General features: G+C 38.7%; 1 protein-coding gene across 3 annotated transcripts in view; it reads left to right on the top strand.

The window, feature by feature from the left end:
* Positions 1-15,675, top strand: part of LOC122788117 (transcription factor CP2-like) — a 343,940-nt gene extending 328,265 nt beyond the window's left edge. For 2 of the 3 annotated variants that reach the window (XM_044055053.1, XM_044055055.1), the window contains exon 15: positions 14,961-15,675. In XM_044055053.1, coding sequence (XP_043910988.1) covers positions 14,961-14,998 — 38 coding nt within the window. In that variant the 3' untranslated portion in view covers positions 14,999-15,675. The remainder of the gene's footprint in view (positions 1-14,960) is intronic. The other variant, XM_044055054.1, reaches the window with a different exon arrangement.
* Positions 15,676-18,527: the final 2,852 nt, after the last annotated feature.

Here is an 18,527-nt window from a genome sequence, read left to right as displayed (position 1 = left end):
CTATCAGGACCACATGAGGCACTCTTCAACTGCAGCCTTGAAACAGGCTATTTTCCAAGTGAATGGAGGACCACAACAGTCATTGCCCTCCACAAGGATGGACCATCAACCAACCCAGGGAATGGGAACTACAGACCCATCAGTCTAAGAAGCATAATATGCAAAGCCATGGAATGAATTATCATGGAAATGATAAACAAGGACATCGGCAACCTACAGACTTTGGACCCATCCCAATTTGGCTTTGTTAAGGGAAGGTCATGCCTGTTTAACTTGGAAGACTTCTTTGAGAGGGTCACAGAAGCAATGGATGAGAGTAAAACAGTGCATACTGCATATCTTGACCTGGTAAGGCATTTGATACAGTACCCGACTCAGGCATTGTTGACAAGCTCTTTGAGCTAGGTGTAAGCCTTTACATAGCTCACTGGATTGCTGACTGACTCACAGGACCCAAGAAGTCAGGATCAGTGATAACACCTCCACCTAGGGACTGGTCAACAGTGAAGTATCCCAAAGCTCCATCCTGGACCCGCTGCTGTTTGGTATCTGCCTCTTGGAAGTCAAGGCTAAAGTTAAAGGCCTCTGGCTAACCAAGTTCACAGATGACTGTAAATTGGGAGCTATTACAGATTCCCCTCAAGACACAAATCTCTTGTAAGTGGGCTTAAAACAGATAAATGACTGGTGGTACAGCCATGGCCTAAAACTTAATGCCAAAAAATGCATTATAATGCCCTTTGAGAAACTGTCAATGCAAGTGAATTACTCCATCAATAAAACACCTCTAAGAGTCAACCCAGTAGTAAGGAATTTGGGAACATTTGTAGCCATCAATCTAGCTTCTGACCAATATGTAGCTAAGATAATAAGAAAACCATTCTATGCCACCAAGATTATAGGCAAGGGTATGGTGTCCAGATCCAAGGAATTTATAGTAGCACTGTACTCAACTCTTATCAGACCCATCATTGAATACAATGCCCAGTTTGGCATGTATCTAACCAAACATTTGCAACAGTTGAAACACAACAAAGGTTTCTCACCAGGAGAATTCAGGGCATGAAATTCCTGACCTACACTGATCACCTAAAGGCTCTGTCTGTGTATTGTCTCCAACAAGCACTGAGAGGGAATGTTTGCTTGGCTTACGGGGATTCTTCAGACCCAGGCCTGATGGATCTGTTGCACATGTGCAAAACAAACAGCACCACAAACACTAGATCCAGGGATCTGAACTTTGCTTGTGACATAAACAGAACATGCTGGAGAGACAGATATTTGTCCCAAAGGATCCCCACACTATGGAATAGGTTCCCCATCCATGTAAAGCAGAGTTCATCCCTGACCCTGTTCAAACAAAATCTTGGCAACTGAATGGGAAATCATATCTATCCTTGATCTGGCTCCCATGTCCCCTTGGACAGAGGCCGTCAATAAGAAAAGTATTATTCTAACTAGCACCCCCCTATAAATCCTTAGTACCTGCATATTAACATGCCCCCTCCCATACGATACTTGAGAAACAAAAGGTTTATAGTGTGTGGAGGTTTGTAAGCATCCTAGTGGTCTTTAGCATAGTAACATCTTATTAACCTATGAACAGACATGTCTGTGGTAAGACACATACCCGTTCATTATTTGTCAGTGAGTGTCAGTCTACCAAGATGAAAGGATTGCCATTACCATACTGACGGCTGTGTATGTGTGTGTATGTGTTTGTGTGCGTGTGCATATGTGTGTGCGTTTCTATATACATACATGTACATACACACACACACACACACACACACACACACACACACACACACACACACACACGCACACACACTCTGTACAATTTTGCATGGTAGTTGTGCTAAGTGGCAAAGGATAATCTCAGTTAAGGTGTGCAGTACACAGCTAGAAATGAAGTATGGTCTTTAGGCATGAAATGGCAACAAGATGCCCTGCTATTGAAGCAGTGTATGCTGAATGGCAATGCTGGCCACTCTATATAAAAATGGAGTAGTGCATATGACTTAGTCCATATTAGATATACATGGTTCATCCAGGGACTAGATAAAAGAGGTAACCATATAGTAAAAGGTAATGCCTGTCTACCATAAAGTAATCAGCAACGATACCAGATATAGAACACCAGAAAATACTTTAGCATTTAGTAAAATCTCCCCTCCCCCCCAAAAAATCAAGAACATAAAACTACAGCAAAAAATCCATGTGCTTAACTTACAAGTAAAAAGAATACTTTTATGTCACTAAGTGGTATGCCTGTTTAAATGACTAACCAAAAACTGACCCATTTATATGTAGAAAAACTATTCTATTTCTATGCAATATTTAGCAAAATAATTAAACAGTAGCTCATTGCTCACCCTATAGATGCAAAACGTTTACATCTATAACCATGAATGAGGGATACTGCAGAAACAGGGCTATATTGTGGCCTGGCCTAGTTTTCCAGTTTGACATGCAGATCAGGATACATGTTTATCAAACAGATGTTTGTGCTATTTCAAACAGGTAGCAATGGCATCATGTATGAACTATGTCTGTGTAGCCTAAAAGACATTGTTAAGGTTATGGGCACACATACAATCAGGCCACAAACTGCAGCAAAAAGGAACATAAACCTAAGGTGAATATTTAATTTATCTGTTTGTAAACTGGGGAAGTGATTTATATATAAATAGATAGAGAAATAGATAGTTAATATGCATGTGTATGTTTATATTTTACACATGGATAGCTTACAGTAGTCAATAAACCAGCATGTATCTGGAAATGGGAGCAAACCAGAGTGCCTGGAGAAAATACAAGCAAACACGGACAGAACAGAAACCATGCAAACTCCACACAGACAGTGATAAGACAGAAAGTAAACGTTTTTACATGTATAAGTGTCTATAATGTATTGAAAATAATACTGTTATTTATGTAGAACTGTGATATGTTAAAAATACCCAAACTTTGCAACCTTTCAAATTTTCTTTCCTTAAGTGAACATTTATACAATAACTGGTTTTGTGATGCCAGCTAAAATGATTATGGTGCCTACATTCCAATATGAATGCTCTGTATGATTTATTATCTAGCCTAAATCTTGGATATTGACCCAACACATATATTTGTATTTACTGCTAAATATGTACATTTATAAACATTTTTGTTAGCGTGTCAAATATTTCATACTTCCATTATCTTACAAGTATTATGATTTTGCACTGTTAAGCTCTAGCCTGTAAAGTTATATATTAACGTACTTGGTCATAACTGAAAAAGGTCAGTAGACAAGCTCATTTACCCAATTAACAAATTACAAATAAACAAACAATATATGGATATGTGTTCTTTTCAGGTATTGACAGTAAAACGTTATCTATTTTGTGGAGTTGATATATTTACTTTTGGGGGATGAGGGGTATGGCCCCCTACAAAAACATTTTTTTTTGTGTTTTTTTTTTTTAAGGTTTTTCATCTCACTATTTGTGCTATTTAATTTTCAATACATGGTGAGCTAAAAAAATTCATTAACGGTTTGTAGGTTACCCTATATATTTCCATTCCTGAAATTGTGCAATCTCAAAGTTAGAATATACAATTAGCAGAGGGTGTGGGGTGTGGAGGGGGATTACATCCTGCAAGAAACAATGTTTTCTTTGTATTTTTTTCTTTAAAATGTTTGCATGTGTCAAGACTAATGCTCGGAGCATTGGTAGTAGTCTGTTGATGTGCATAATGTTGATCAATGTGTGTCGGCATTATGCATGTCAACATATATGCTATTCAGCCAAGTTAATTAAATATATATATATATATATATATATATATATATATATATATATATATATATATATTGTATGAGTGAAAAAAGAAAATGTTGAACTACAAAATGTCCAATATACAAATTGTTGAAAACCTATTTATTGCATAGAGCAAGCCTCCTGCACCCTCTAAAACCCCTACTAATTATATATACCACCTCCAGGATCACAAAGCAGTGAGGAAAGGGCAAATTCCATTTTCAGGATTTTGTGTTTAAATATTTTGTATTTCAAAATGTTGTTTTTAGTATCTAATGGCAAAGAACCATATATATATATATATATATATAGGTCATTGTTATTTTATCAAAACAGCTTATCCTAACTTATTTTATCTAAACCAGCAAAACTCACAAAAAAAAAAAAAAAAAAAAAACAGACACCCCCCCCCCACCTCCCTAACATATAAATTACAACTCCACAGTCACCCATTAGTGGAAGTACACCACCAGGTCTCACAATCCAATGCACTATTTTAAAGCAAACTACAATATTACTTATACATCTGTAAAAAAATCTCATGTCAGTAATCAAAACATTATAAACTTTCCTTGTTATGAAAATTATAAGTGACACAATGTGTTGCTGTCATTAGATAACATTTTCAATGCACTGCAGTTAGATGAAGTGACAGATAAGCTGTATGTTTTATACATGTGTATATATATATATATATATATATATATATATATATATATATATATATATATATATATATCAGTAATGGTAAACCCAAGACAAAGAGTATAATAAAAACATAAACCCCTGAATCTGGTACACTCTGCAGATAGTTTTACCTACAGGAAAGCTACTAAAATTTTTCCTAAATCCTCCTTATATGCACTACTCTTAAAAACTAATGCAAACTCTTACTTGGGATTTAAAAAGAAACCCACCACTCATGTTAAGTGTTGTGCTAAAAAGGCCCCGTTTTCACATTGCAGTATTTTGCAATTCAGAAACACATTACCCTAATCATCAGCTAATTATCATGTCTCTGAATTACAATTAACTACCCTGAGCACAGATCAGCACTTTCCTACTTTAGTTAACAGTAGCAGAGGATGCATTGTGTTAGCAAAGGCATTCCTGTTTATAATCACACACAAACACCCCATACCTGTCTCTATATTTTGACAATGTCATGATGTCTCCTTTTTCCTGCCTTTGTAAATCCTGGATGATTACAGTGAAGTAATACCAGACATCATAGTTTCCTACTTCATATCCTTCAGTCAGTACATGATAGTGTAAAATCTGTTATACTAGCTACTTACTACGTTTGTAGGACTAGTTAAAATTTACATCTACAGCTATGGTTGATACTGCCGGGGATCTAGCCCAGCTGCAGGCCTGAGATCCTCATTATACATTAAAAACCCTGTGCAATAATTTCATATTTAGAGCAGTGGGTTAATAATGAGATTTCTAGTGGCAAAGGTGCAGAAATCAAAGCCTTTTTCCTTTCTCTTTGCAGTTTATATATGTTTTAAAGTCCTAATGAGTGGTGGTGCAGAGTGCTAATATCCTCAGTGGGAGGGTACAGAGTTGGAATACCTTTTAGTATACTTAAGGCACATAAATTATAGATGTCCTTCTCTTCCATGTTGCAGTATTCATAACCTTCAGGTTAGCTTCCACCTAGTGACCCAAATGTCCAGCCAGTATACAAAAGCTTTAGTAAGATGCAAGACAAGATACTGCAAGATACGTGGGACGTCTGACATTGGCAGTAGGGTGCATATTCCATAAAAGTGATGTCTGCATGTACCTCCCTCAGAATTTCTCTGTCACCAGTCGAACATCAGCTCATCCTGCCATCTATGCCATTGGATCCTGCGATTTAAAGTTAATTACCCCATCAGGGCCTATTTCTTGTTCTTTTCATGGTTCATGTCATCCAGAAAAGGAAAGTGTCGGTGTGGAGGTCAGATCCCTTATAAGGACGCCCACGACCTGTGTCTTTTCCACCTAGAACCCAGCTAAGACCATAAGTCCTGTGCAATTTGTCAGGCCTTTGTCCCAAAGACTCTTCACAGCTGTCTGTATGCCGTTACTATCTATCTATCTAGAGAACCAATACCTCAAACATCTTGCTCTTGCGATGGAAGGGATGTCCAGCCATACTGCTGCCACAGAAAAAGAAGGCCAAAGTTACCAGGCCTGAGCCTACTGCTGCACCTCTTCCACCCAACGTTCCTCCTGTGGCCAAGTTACACCTGGAGGAATGTACAGGACCAGAAGACTCTGATATAGTGAGTAGCATTCCAGAGGCAGCAAAACCAAGGTCTGAAAGCACTTCCATTGAGGTAACATAGATGTTGGAGGCCGATCACGAGGGGGAACCTCGGCTCTATCCAAACGTCCAGACCAGTCCTTCAACCATTAGTGAGGCTTCTGAACCTAGGCCCTCCAGGCCTGTTTCTTCTTTAAAAAAAAGAAACAGAAAACCAAACATGTGACTTACCTCCTGAGAGCTTGCCTGATTGGCAAGTTTTCTCTCAGTGTTTGTTCAATGCCTTTATGGCCCTTAGGCTTTCCATGGCTGCTTCTCCTCTGGCTGCCCCTCCTGTTATCAGCCCTATGCCTCAGAATGTAGAGCCTCTTACAGTAGAGGATGAAGATTCTTCAGATTCCTCTTCAGAGGATTCTCTGTCTTGTGCTTCACAGATGCCTTCCCCTCTAGGATATGTCTCCCCAGAGGAGGACTCTGCTGAGGGAGATTCCTCTGGGGAGAACTTTACCTTTGGAGAAACTGTCTCTCGAATGAGAGAGTTTTTCAAGTGGGACTCCACAGAAATGTCTTAAGTCCAAAAGAGGAATTATGAACTCCTACAAATGGAAACCCCCGTCACCTTCTGCCATTCCACCAGTCCTTCCTACCAGCCTTCTTAGATGCCTTTTCTGCAGCTTCTAAAAATCCTGAATCCCAACCCCGTGCTCCTAGAAGGCCTGACAGATTTTATAAGGTCCCAGAAGGGGCAAAATTTCTAATAAAATGCCCTGTTGTAGATCCTAGTACCATTTCTGTCTCTGCAGATAAACCCTCCAGACTGTTACCATCTACTTCTGTCCTTCCTTCTGATAAGGGCAGCAAAACTATGAAGAGAATTGGTAAGAAGGTGTATGCCTCTGACACTTTGGCATTTAGGGCCATCAACTGCCAGACACATGTCTAAGTACTCCCTGGCCCTTTTGACTCAGGCTTCAAAGCTCTTGGATGATCTCTCTGATTCGGCCACAGAGTTACAAATCTCTAACCTGATCTCCTTGTCCTCACAAGTGACAAGACAATGCAGTTATAATGCTGCAGAGGCCTCGGCCAGATCTGCAGCTACTGCCTCAGTGCTCAGAAAGTACTCTTGGTTGAGGTACCAACCCCTACCTGACGATATCAGGGCTAAAATTCTAGATGCTCCCCTGGACAACACTGCCTTGTTTGGGGCCCAAGTAGCATAAAGTTTCAAAACATTTCAACAGAAGGGAAAAGAACTACAGGACTTGAAACATTTGTTTGTGTCACCAGTTCCTATATTCCACAGAAATTATCCTACTAATACCCAATTCATTAGAAAACATTCTGTTCCTCCTTCTCCTACTAGGGGCAAAAAGAGTTATAGAAAGCAGCAGCCACCTTCCAGGCCTGCCCAGACAACAACCCAGAAACCTCCGCTTCAGGACAAGGCAGGTAGTCTGTGACTACCTCCCCCCTCCAGATCCTATACCCATTTCCCAGAGACTCTCTCACTGTCTGACTTTCTGGAAAATCATTACCTCAGACAAGTGGGTCTTGTCAATCATCAAAAAAGGTTACTTCATCACTTGGGCCTTTCCTCCACTCTTAAGAGGAATCCCATAGCCACCAAAGGACCAACTGCCCCTATTCCAACCAGCTTTGGACAGCCTCCTTTCTCAAGGGACTATCCAACCAATCCTTGCATCAGAAAAGGGAAGGGGCTTTTACTCCAGACTTTTCCTGGTCCCAAGAAAGGATGGTCCATGGAGACCCATCCTGCAGCTCTCTCACCTCAACCTTTTCTTCAAGTACCCACCTTCCACATGCTCACTCTTCAGACTCTATTTTCACAGCTAATGCTTCAGGCATATTTGCCCACCTACCTGCATGTCATACCTCTCAACCTGAAAACATCGAAAGTCTTGACAAAGGCCCATGAAAAGTAGGTACAACTTAATTAAAGTACCCCTAGTATCTAGAGCTCTCCTCCAATCCACATCTTTAGAGTTTTCCCTGGTGTCTAGTGGATCCCCCATTCTCATTAAGTTTAAGTGCCACTAAAGCACAATGATAAAGGCTATCCCTCGTGGTTAATTTCTCCCTGATCCACATCTTTAGAATGATCCCAGGTGGCTTGTGGTCTCCCCAACCCAATATCACAGGCTTTGCTCATTAGTCTAGGGATATGTGGAAGTATGACAGCCACCCCAACCCCCCCCCCCCCACACACACACACACACACACACACAAATCTAACTTACCCCCTCACTAACTACCCTACTGTGACCTCCTGTGCAGACACACACACACTGAGACCCTCACATACATACACTCACACATCCCATAACACTACTCATCTCTAAAGTCCCCAGAATTTACCTGCATAGAGATGGATGAACATGGCCTTTTGGCAGTGGTCATTACCCCAGGCAGCAAGGAGTTGTTGCATAAATGCCTTCCTACAGGCAGTTCTGAGGAAGAGCACATGATTAACTAGCATATGCTTCTGCCCCAGAATTCCTCATTCGCACTTAGCATGCCAAGGAGGCAGCCCACCATGGTGTAATGTTGCATGTCATCGTGTTGCAGTACCATGGTAGGGCTGTCTTGGAATACATCTACATTACAGTCAGGTGTACACATAATGGTACCCTTTCCGAATTTGGCCCTTCCACACCATACACACAAAACACAGACACTCAATTCAAACAGTAGCCCATCTAAAACAACCTCCAACCCAATTCTATATGTACATTTACTTAAAAAAATAAAATAAAATATGCTCACTTCAAGGTTAAAAAAAATTCACCTACTGTACACCAAAATACACACACACGCACACACACACACACACACACACACACACACACACACACACATGCACTCTCACAAACACACTCACACACACACACACACACACACACACACACACACACACAAACACACACACACACACACACACACACACACACACACACACAAACACACACACACACACACACACACACACACACACACACACATAGTTTCTGGTGAATATTGTACATGAAACATCTTGCAGTGTATGATAAACTTGTAAAACCCATTACCTAAACTCCTATAGTACAATACATTTGTATCACATGCAGACACACATATGCACAGCTGCACGCATATATAGATAGATATATCTGTGTGTGTGTGTGTGTGTGTGTGTGTGTGTGTGTGTGTGTGTGTGTGTGTGTGTGTGTGTGTGAATAATTACACAGCTGTGAGCTTAGGGTGTTTACATCTTAATAAACTGTTTAGAATGAAATTAATAACAGGGTGTTTACAATTCTGCATGGTAGACAGCTGAGATTCATGTTGATGGTGAAAAGCAGTATAACATTTCTCAAAACAAATTATTTCAGTCCACAGGGAGTGTGCATTCTTCAAGAATACAAGCCAGGGTTAGTCCATTATGTTGTAACTGTCAAGGCAATCTAAGTCAGAAACCAAATTTAGGAAGTTAATTTAATCTTTGCACAGCAAGGAAGGATATGAAACGTTAACCATTACTGTAGTATATATTACAGGATGACTGTACTGCTATGTAAAAATCAGAACTTTCTTTAAAAACAGGGGACATTAAATTCAGTATTTCAAACATTTTACAAATATAGCTTACATTAAGTTTTGTTATTATTATAAAAGTGCACATTTAGTAAAAAATCAAAATATTAGCCCAAGTATTGTAATTCTGGCAGTTAATAAGGATAAACAACTAATCTCTAAAAACAAAATACATGAAGTGTGAAGTTGGTGTGTTTCAAGATTCTAGTCTGTTTCTTATTTTTTGCATCCTGGCCTTTCAGTCTGTTTGGATGATGACACATACTGCATATAACACGCATTTTTGTGAAGAGTGTCATTATGATGGCTCAAATGCTGAGGTAACTAAGCAGGAAATATTTTCCTTAAGCAATCCACGAGTGGGAAGTATATGTTGCAAATATTGTGTGTGAGGGGGAGACATTCCAAAGCTCACTATTCCTAAAATCATTCTGCAGTCCCACACCTTAACAATATTTTTGTCAGTCAAACACATTAGTACAGAAGCCCGTCACCACTGTAGGAGGAGAGGGGTCCTAGGTGCCAACATCTGACTTTACTGCAGAAATGTTATCTGTTTTCTTCTTGTTCATCCTACTTTTCCTCTTTTCAAAATGACAGCATTCCCCTAGTATTTTGTACAAACATACTACAGTGTGTTATCTCTGCCACCATGACGCACCTAAGAAGGTAGTCTGTATTAGTAGCAAGATCTCTTTCTCACAGCTCTAAGGTCTGCAGTTCAGTCCTGACCTGCAGCCACTTGTCTTTTGGAAGATTTTCATGTTCTCCTCATGTCCGCATAGGTATCTTCCAACTATTCTGGTTCCTTCCACCATTTGAAAACGTGCAGTTATTTGGCTGCACTAAAATGATCAATCATATGTTGTATTTAACGTTGCTATAATAGCCATGCTCAAAAGTGAACACAGTATGAGCAGGACCAGTTCACTAACTCAATTAAAAAAATAAATTGATTGCATTCTCTGTTACAGTGATTTACTGATGTTAGTAAATGCATCATAGCATTTAATGAGTCAAGTGCCATGATGCATTTTTCCACTTATTTATACTTATATGTTTGGAACATTTTTAATAAAAAGTTTTGTAAACTTTTAACCATGCTCAAATACATTTGGTATTTCCTACCATGAAAATTCCCCTGGAGTAATGTGTGCTGTGTCCATTCACTATAATGGGGCACCTTCTCGCATGTAAGGTGGTGTGCCCATTAGGATCCCATCAGAGGATCAGCTCAACGGAAAGTCGAACTTCATATGGTCAAGACCATATGATCGACTTTTCAAAAAGTCAAAATATGGAAAACAATAACAAAACAACAAAAATCTACACTTTTATCAGGGGGAGCCATGGGGTAAAGTTAATCTGAACAAACATTAAAAATTAACTCCTGGCTATAACATAAGCACTTAGAAAAGTACTTGTGAGTGAAAATAAAATTACATTTTGTGATTATAACTGTGATATTAATGTGTGGAATGCCTCTGAGCACAACATCTGGACTATATTCACAAATGTCGAAGAAATCAAACTGAAGGTTGAAGGTGCAGATGTGTTCCCCTAATCAGAACAAAGTATTTATTCATAAAACATACAGATTACCTTAATAAGTTAGCATTTATAGCTAACTAAACAACCCCCAACAATTTGTCTGGCAGTTAGCACAGAGGGTTAATGGTCTAAAGTGCTAACAAGCTTTCTGCTGTAATCAACGTAGAGGGTTTGATTCCTTCCACCTCTTTTTGCCTGCTGTATGATTCTGAACAAGTCACTTAACCACAATGCTGGCATGTCACTCCTGAAAGCGACTCTCCTATCCAGTGGGGTCACCTGATTAACAAATGAATAAAACAAAATAAGTAAGCAGTATAAAGAGGGGAAATACAGCAACAAGAGAAAACGAAGTAAACCTAAATAAAAGAGTGACTAGAAATACTTCAATTTTGTCTGCAACAAAAACAGAACATGCTGGAGAGACGGATATGTGTCCCAGAGACTGCCACTCCTATGGAACAGGCTTCCCATCCATGTGAAGCAGAGTTTGTCTATTACCTAGTTTTAGCACAACCTAAACAAGCGGATGGGGAAGAAAATGTACACCAGGCCCAGCACCCATGTCCCCTTATGGACAGAGGTAACTTATAAATGCCTGCTCCTCATTGCCCTGTTTGGATGCAGGACCTCATCATCCTTTTGAGAAAACTTGGCTATGCTTAGAAAGGCCCCATGGGTCATTAGTCTAGTAACAGTCTATGAATCTAAACATCCGCAGGTGACATACTGAATGCAGTCACAATTCATTAAAGGAAAGTATACATCAGAACAAAATACAGGAGGTAATAATGGCTTTAGAGCATGATATACCATAGATAACAAGTGATGCATAGAAAGCAGAATGCTGCTTTACAGAACGGTGTTCCAATGCTGGAAATAGTTACAAATGGAAAGGATAAAAACACCTGTGAACTTATAATTAATATTTTAATATAATTATTTAAAATCTATGCAAACCATGCAGGAATAAAGTGCCTATGCACAATGGCAAATAAATACAGCACTGTTTTTTTTTTTTTTTTATTATTTAACATTTGTTTAAGGGGAAAGTCCAACTTGGAATGAAGCCAATTTTCAGTGGAGGCCTGGGCAGAAATGCTGAGGACGCATGTCTTTGTAATATGGGATGAAATTGGAGCACATGGAGGAAACCCACATGAATGCAGGGAGGACATGCAGACTCTACACAGAAGGCACCCCAGCCAAGAATCAAACTGGAGAACCTCTTGCTGTGAGGCGACAACAATACCGCTGCACTACTGCATCATCCATACTGTAGATCATTATCAGAGCATTGGGCAATATGGTAGGGAAGTTCTCTAAATATATACCCATTGAAAATATTACTAAACAAATTAAAGGAAAATATGTTGAAATGATAACTCAACATGCATACAAAAAGTGGAAATCAAATATTAACAGATGCTCAACAGTTCATGGACAACCCTCTAGCCATGTTCATGTCAATATAATTATGTGGCTATAATACATATTGATCTTGAAAGACTTCTGATGCAGAAAAATCAATTCCAACCAAAACACATAGGAATGAACAAATATGCTAGCCTGGATGCAGAACTGGCTGTAAAACTGCAGTTAGCAAATGAAAACTGGGAATCACTTTAGTAAGATTTGTTTTATCATGATCAAATCTGATTCTGGAATTATATGGCAAAGTATGTGGAAGATATGAAAATGCTTAAACCTATATCTCTGGTCCTGGGTTTACGTGCACTAGTTGTTCTTGGCTAAGCTGAATGACCAGTACTTACTTAACTATCGTTTAAGCACAGAAAAAATTAATATGTCAAAATATGGAAGTATAGCTGTCTTGGAAATATAAAGATGAAATAAATATAATAGTAAAGGAGGACAAATAGTAAATGACTTGGTATTACTGGAGAAGACATTTCATTTTACAAAAATTGACTGAATATGAAAGCAATGTTCAAAACTAGCAACAGATGCAGTAAGATTTATAAGATCACGTTAAGCAAAAATAATGGATTATAAACCACTTAGTAAAAAAACAAGCTGGGTACATAGTCTGAATTCATACCTCTCCAAATTGTCCAGATTTTTGCTTCCTATTTTTTTTTCTGTTTCTCATAAATTTGTGGTTTTCTGGCAAATCAATGGCAGATCTGTGAGGACTGAAGTAAAAATTAATGACAGTCATTTGAGTTTCAGACAGAATACCCTTCAGAAAATACACACAAATGCACAACCTGTTATTCTATCAACTTCCTAAGCTTGTCAGAGCAACATTTAAAATGTGTCCCTATTCTTGGGACTTTGTCCCCTCAATTATTATTGGCTTTGTCCAGATGTCTTGCTCTAAGAGTTTGAGAGGTATGTCTCAATTTGCTCCATGCCTCCTTAAAGTTAGATAAGGAAGAACCAATTGCCTGAAGCAATGAAGAAGCCCAAGCCTTTATCAGTCTTTAAATCAAATTTAATAATTATATGGGAATTTCAGGTATAATATAACCTAGAAGGAAAAGCCGGTGTCAAACGTTTTTCATCCACCACTTAAAATTATGTAAGCATGTATGTAAATATTACACCTGTTCTATATTTCTTCTGTATTTCTGAATGAATGAATGAATATTTTTTTTCACAACATACCACTCTGCAAGACAGACTAAATAAATCCATTATGAGCACTACATAGTCGTTTCCTTTTCCTTATCTTCCAAAGTATCAGTCCTGGAGTTAGTTACGTTAAAAAAAGGGTTTGGGAATGTACAAACCTTTGCTTAAGGTCTGTGGAGAGCATTCCACCTCACCAAAAGTACTACATCATTTTTAGATGCACTTTTCAGAGAAGAGTTTTGTTTTTCAGTTTTCTTCAATGAAACTGTTTTTAGTAATTGCATTTTAAAATAATTGTGCTACATCTGTTTAGTATGTATGTTCAACTAAAGCAGTACACAATGAATAAATTAGCTATGGAAATTAGAATAAAAGAATATTTGTAATACACCACATATTTAAATAAATGCCACTAATGGCAAAATTAGCAAGGCTGAAAATGAATGGGAATATATGTCAGTTTTTCATGCAAAAGTCTTGATATTACACAGGTAGAAATATAAAAACTACTTAATGTCAAAACAATTTTTAAAATATTAAGTAAAATCCATGAAATATGTCTAGCCCAGTGATGGTGAACCTATGACACGCGTGTCAAAGGTGACATGCCACAATGTTTTGGGTGACATACCAGTGTTCACCAACACCCCAGTTACCAAATACACTGAATGAACAAAAATACAAGAAATATGTGACCCTGCACTTATCTATTAAAACTCAGCAACAAAAAAGTAATTATTTGATGTTAATCAAATCAAATGCAATGTGTTCCATATTATTTCAGTTCAATTCAAAATTACTATTAAAATTAGGGTAATTTTTGGTGCACTCTTTTAAGCCCAATTATTAGTGCGCATATTGTTTTCTCAATTGTAAGTCACTTATTTTTCTTTTACTTTTATAATACATAGTAGCACACGATTAGACTGTATTTTTTAAATAAATGAATATGTAAAGAATTGTTTCTCTTTTGTTTGGGGGGGGTGACATGCCAGCAGGGTCAATATAGGCATTTTCTGAATTTTTTACACGCCGAGCCCAAAAGGTTTCCATCACTGGTCTAACCTATTTCACAAAAAACACATATTGCAAACCTTCTGTTTTATGAGTTGTTCTGTAATGGGCAAAATGAGTAACAATTGTTTTCCTTTTCACAGTAGAACACACAGAAGGCTATCACTTGATTCTGAGATAAACAACTGGTGCGCGAACATTAAAAGCTCAGTATAGCTACTCTCTGTGGAACCGAAAGGAACACAGAAAGTCAGAAACCCAAACATCTTGGAGTCTAGACTCTATATCTTATCGCAGAAGCAAACTGCCGAAGGAAAATGCAAAAGAAAATGCACTCCGCTGATGCTATGGAAAGTCGTGCTTTGCTCTGAATTCAGGTACTCACAGAGGACTTCCACTCCAAATATTTTAAGGAAAAATACTACTATTTTGGACTTCTCATAAATGTGTAAATTATTAATGTTTTATTTTAAATATCTTTAATATATGTATTCATAAGCAAAATTACAAAGGAAAATGTAAAAGAAACTTGGAAGAAAATGCATTCTTCTGATGAGATGGAAAGTCTTTCCTAATTTGCATTCTTGTTGTCACAAAACACTTTATTTCCATATATTTCAGGTAAAATACACATTCTGGCTCACTGGTGAACATATAAATTATTTAAAAATGTTTAAATGTCCCAATTAATTATGACTTTTGTAAACTTTTGACTACATTTGACATAACAACTGAAATATTTTGAAGCATAAAAGCAATGCTGCTATGTTGAATATATTGTGAACTGTACCACTGCCCTAAATTTTTCTACATATCTAATTTTATTACAGTTTAATAAAAAACATTTTGTATACTAAACATTGCATTTTAGTAATGTTCTATTGTCGTTACTGCTTATGTCACCACTTGTAAACAGAAATTTCTGTCAAGCAGGGCATCTAATAAGTATTCTGTAAGCAAGAAGCACAAAACAGATTACATCAGTGAGTTAAACAGCCAGATTGTTGAGAAGTCTTGCTGCAGGCTGACTTACTCTTGAAGATGATATGTGTGTCTTCTCGGCTTACCATGCCCTCAGGGATCCTATTATCCATAACCTCATCTGACACTATAAGTCAGATAGTGCAGCCAACACCAGAATAGGAGATCTCACCCTACATCAAGAAGTAAATAAAACTAGATGGAGGGATAAGTTCAACACCCAGCACCTTCCCCTGCTCTGGGTTATGTTCCCTACAGGTCAAGCAATGTGATTCCCTGTCATCTTGCAAGCCCTACTTGGACAAGTGGATACGTATCCTTACATTTACTCTGTTAAATACAGGCCTTGCCCTCCTTAGAAGGGGCTGGGAGACCTTGCGTGTGTTTGTTGGCAAGGTGTATAATTGTCTTGTATATACTATGATCCTTTTTACAGTAGTAAATTCAGTATCTTAGGAGGTTTAATAAAAACAAATTGTCTGACTTTAGAAACAATCAGTTGCTACAGCACAGACAGCATTCGTTGGATTTCACCTAAAGGATCTGCAATAACTAAAGGGATGTCTGATGGAAGTGCTTGACTAAAGAATTTCAATTTCAAATTACTTGTTTATGCAGCTGTCAGAATCATGTGGTGCTAAAGAATAGAATTACATTCGTCAAGAAGAATATGGGAAGAACAACATCATAGATCTGTCACTGAATACATTTTAATGACTTCACCGCAAAATAAATCAGCTTCTTACAAATAACATATCTAATCTGATTAAGTAGTGTATGATTTATCATAAAGTTTCTTCAAGAAGAGCTCTACAGCATGTAACAACCTTTACTTATATGGTCACTAGGACCACAGATTCAGTCCATAGCATGGCAAAGTCTTCCTGTAGTCTTCGTTGTAGTGGCCCCCTCACAACTTCATGCTGGTATTGGGTCTAATGCACAGGTGGCTGTAAATAAGTCATGCCACCATCTCCAGTTTTGTTCCTGTTGTAGTCTTGCTTCCAGATAAGTAAGAGGACCAAGCACCTGCCAGTCCAATGCCTTTTTAACATTACTTAGTTGCTTGTAGTTTATGCTAAAGAAGATGTCAAACTGCAAGTGCTGAAATCAAATTGTCACAAGCGGCCTACACTAGGTGCATCTATTCTGCTTAGGAGGAGAACGCCATGATACCAATGATTCCTGTAGCTACTGGGTATTTCTTGACTACGCCAAACATATGCCATCAGAAAGCACCCTAGGCAATTTTAAAAGAATAGAAGCAGTGAAGAATGAAAGGCTCCACTACCACCCATAGACTGAGGCTTTATTTATTGTGTAGAGATGGACACAAGCTTGGCAAACATTTGTCCAGTATGTGTCTTCTTTGTGCCTTGCATGCAGCGTCCTCAGGAATTCTGCTATCCAAGACCTCCTTTGACTCTGTAACTCAAATAGTGCAGCATGAGCTATATTCCTCACATCCTATATAATAGACATTTCAGATCTTACTACTTTTAACCAATATTCTAATATTCAAACTCCTAACCATGACTGTTAAATTTGGTCATCTTCTTTGAGACAGTCACCAAAGCCATGGACAAAGGGAAGACGGTGCACACCACCTACCTTGACTTGGCCAAAGCCTTCAATACTATTCCCCACTTGGGTATAATAGATAAACTCTGTCAACTAGGCATCAATCCATATGTTACCAGATGGGTAACAAACTGGCTCACTGATAGAACTCATCTAGCCAAAAAAGGGGAGGCCACCTCAAGCAGTAGATCTGTAACAAGCGGTGTACCACATGGATTGGTCTTGGAGCCTCTGTTCTTTGGGACATACTTTTCTGAGGTGCGGGCCAAAACCAGTGGGCTATAGCTGACCAAGTTTGCAGATGACTTCAAGTTGGGCACTGTCATCAATTCTATTAGTGATATAGACATCCTCCAAGAGGGTCTCACCCAAACAAATGACTGGTGCCAGACACATGACTTCAAACTGAATGCCAAAAAAAATGCACCATCATCTCCTTTGGTTAGAGTGATGTCTCCATAAATGATCACATTAATAACAAGGGTCTAAGCAAGCAATCAGTCGTGAAAGACTTGGGCACCCAGGTTGATAGCAAACTGACTTTTGACCACCATATTGCCTCCATTGTATGGAAAGCTTTCAACATGGCCCACCTCATTAGGAAGGGTATCTCATCCAGGGACAAGGAGGTCATAACATGCCTGTATTCTTCCCTTATAAGACCCATTATTGAGTACAATGCCCCTTTCGACAAGTACCTCACAAAGCACATGCAGCAGCTGAACAGACCACAGAGGTTCCTCACCAAGAGAATCCAGGGCCTCAAACATCTACCCTACACAGATAGGCTAAAAGCCCTGTTCCTCTACTCAGTCTCATAAAGACTCCACAGAGGTGACCTCTGTCTGGCATACAAAGCAATCTCAGACCCCACCTTGATGGGACTGCTGCATATCCACAAGTCAAGCTCCACTGGAGTAACCCACACGCATGACCTCAACCTAGTCTGTGACATCAATAGGACTTGTTGGTGAGACAGATTTCTGTCCCAGAGACTCCCCTTTCTGTGGAATAGACTCCCTCTCCATGTCAAGCAATGTACCTCATGCATCCTTTTTTAAGCGCAACCTGGTAACTGGATGGGGAACAGAAAATGCACCTCCGTGATTCCACCTGTGTCCCTGCTGGACGGGGCATTGGGTGCTGTC

This window comes from Protopterus annectens, chromosome 13.part0 (assembly GCF_019279795.1).
Source record: "Protopterus annectens isolate FY-2018-M chromosome 13.part0, PAN1.0, whole genome shotgun sequence".
NCBI lineage: Eukaryota > Metazoa > Chordata > Ceratodontiformes > Protopteridae > Protopterus > Protopterus annectens.
This window is presented reverse-complemented; position numbering and strand designations above follow the sequence as displayed.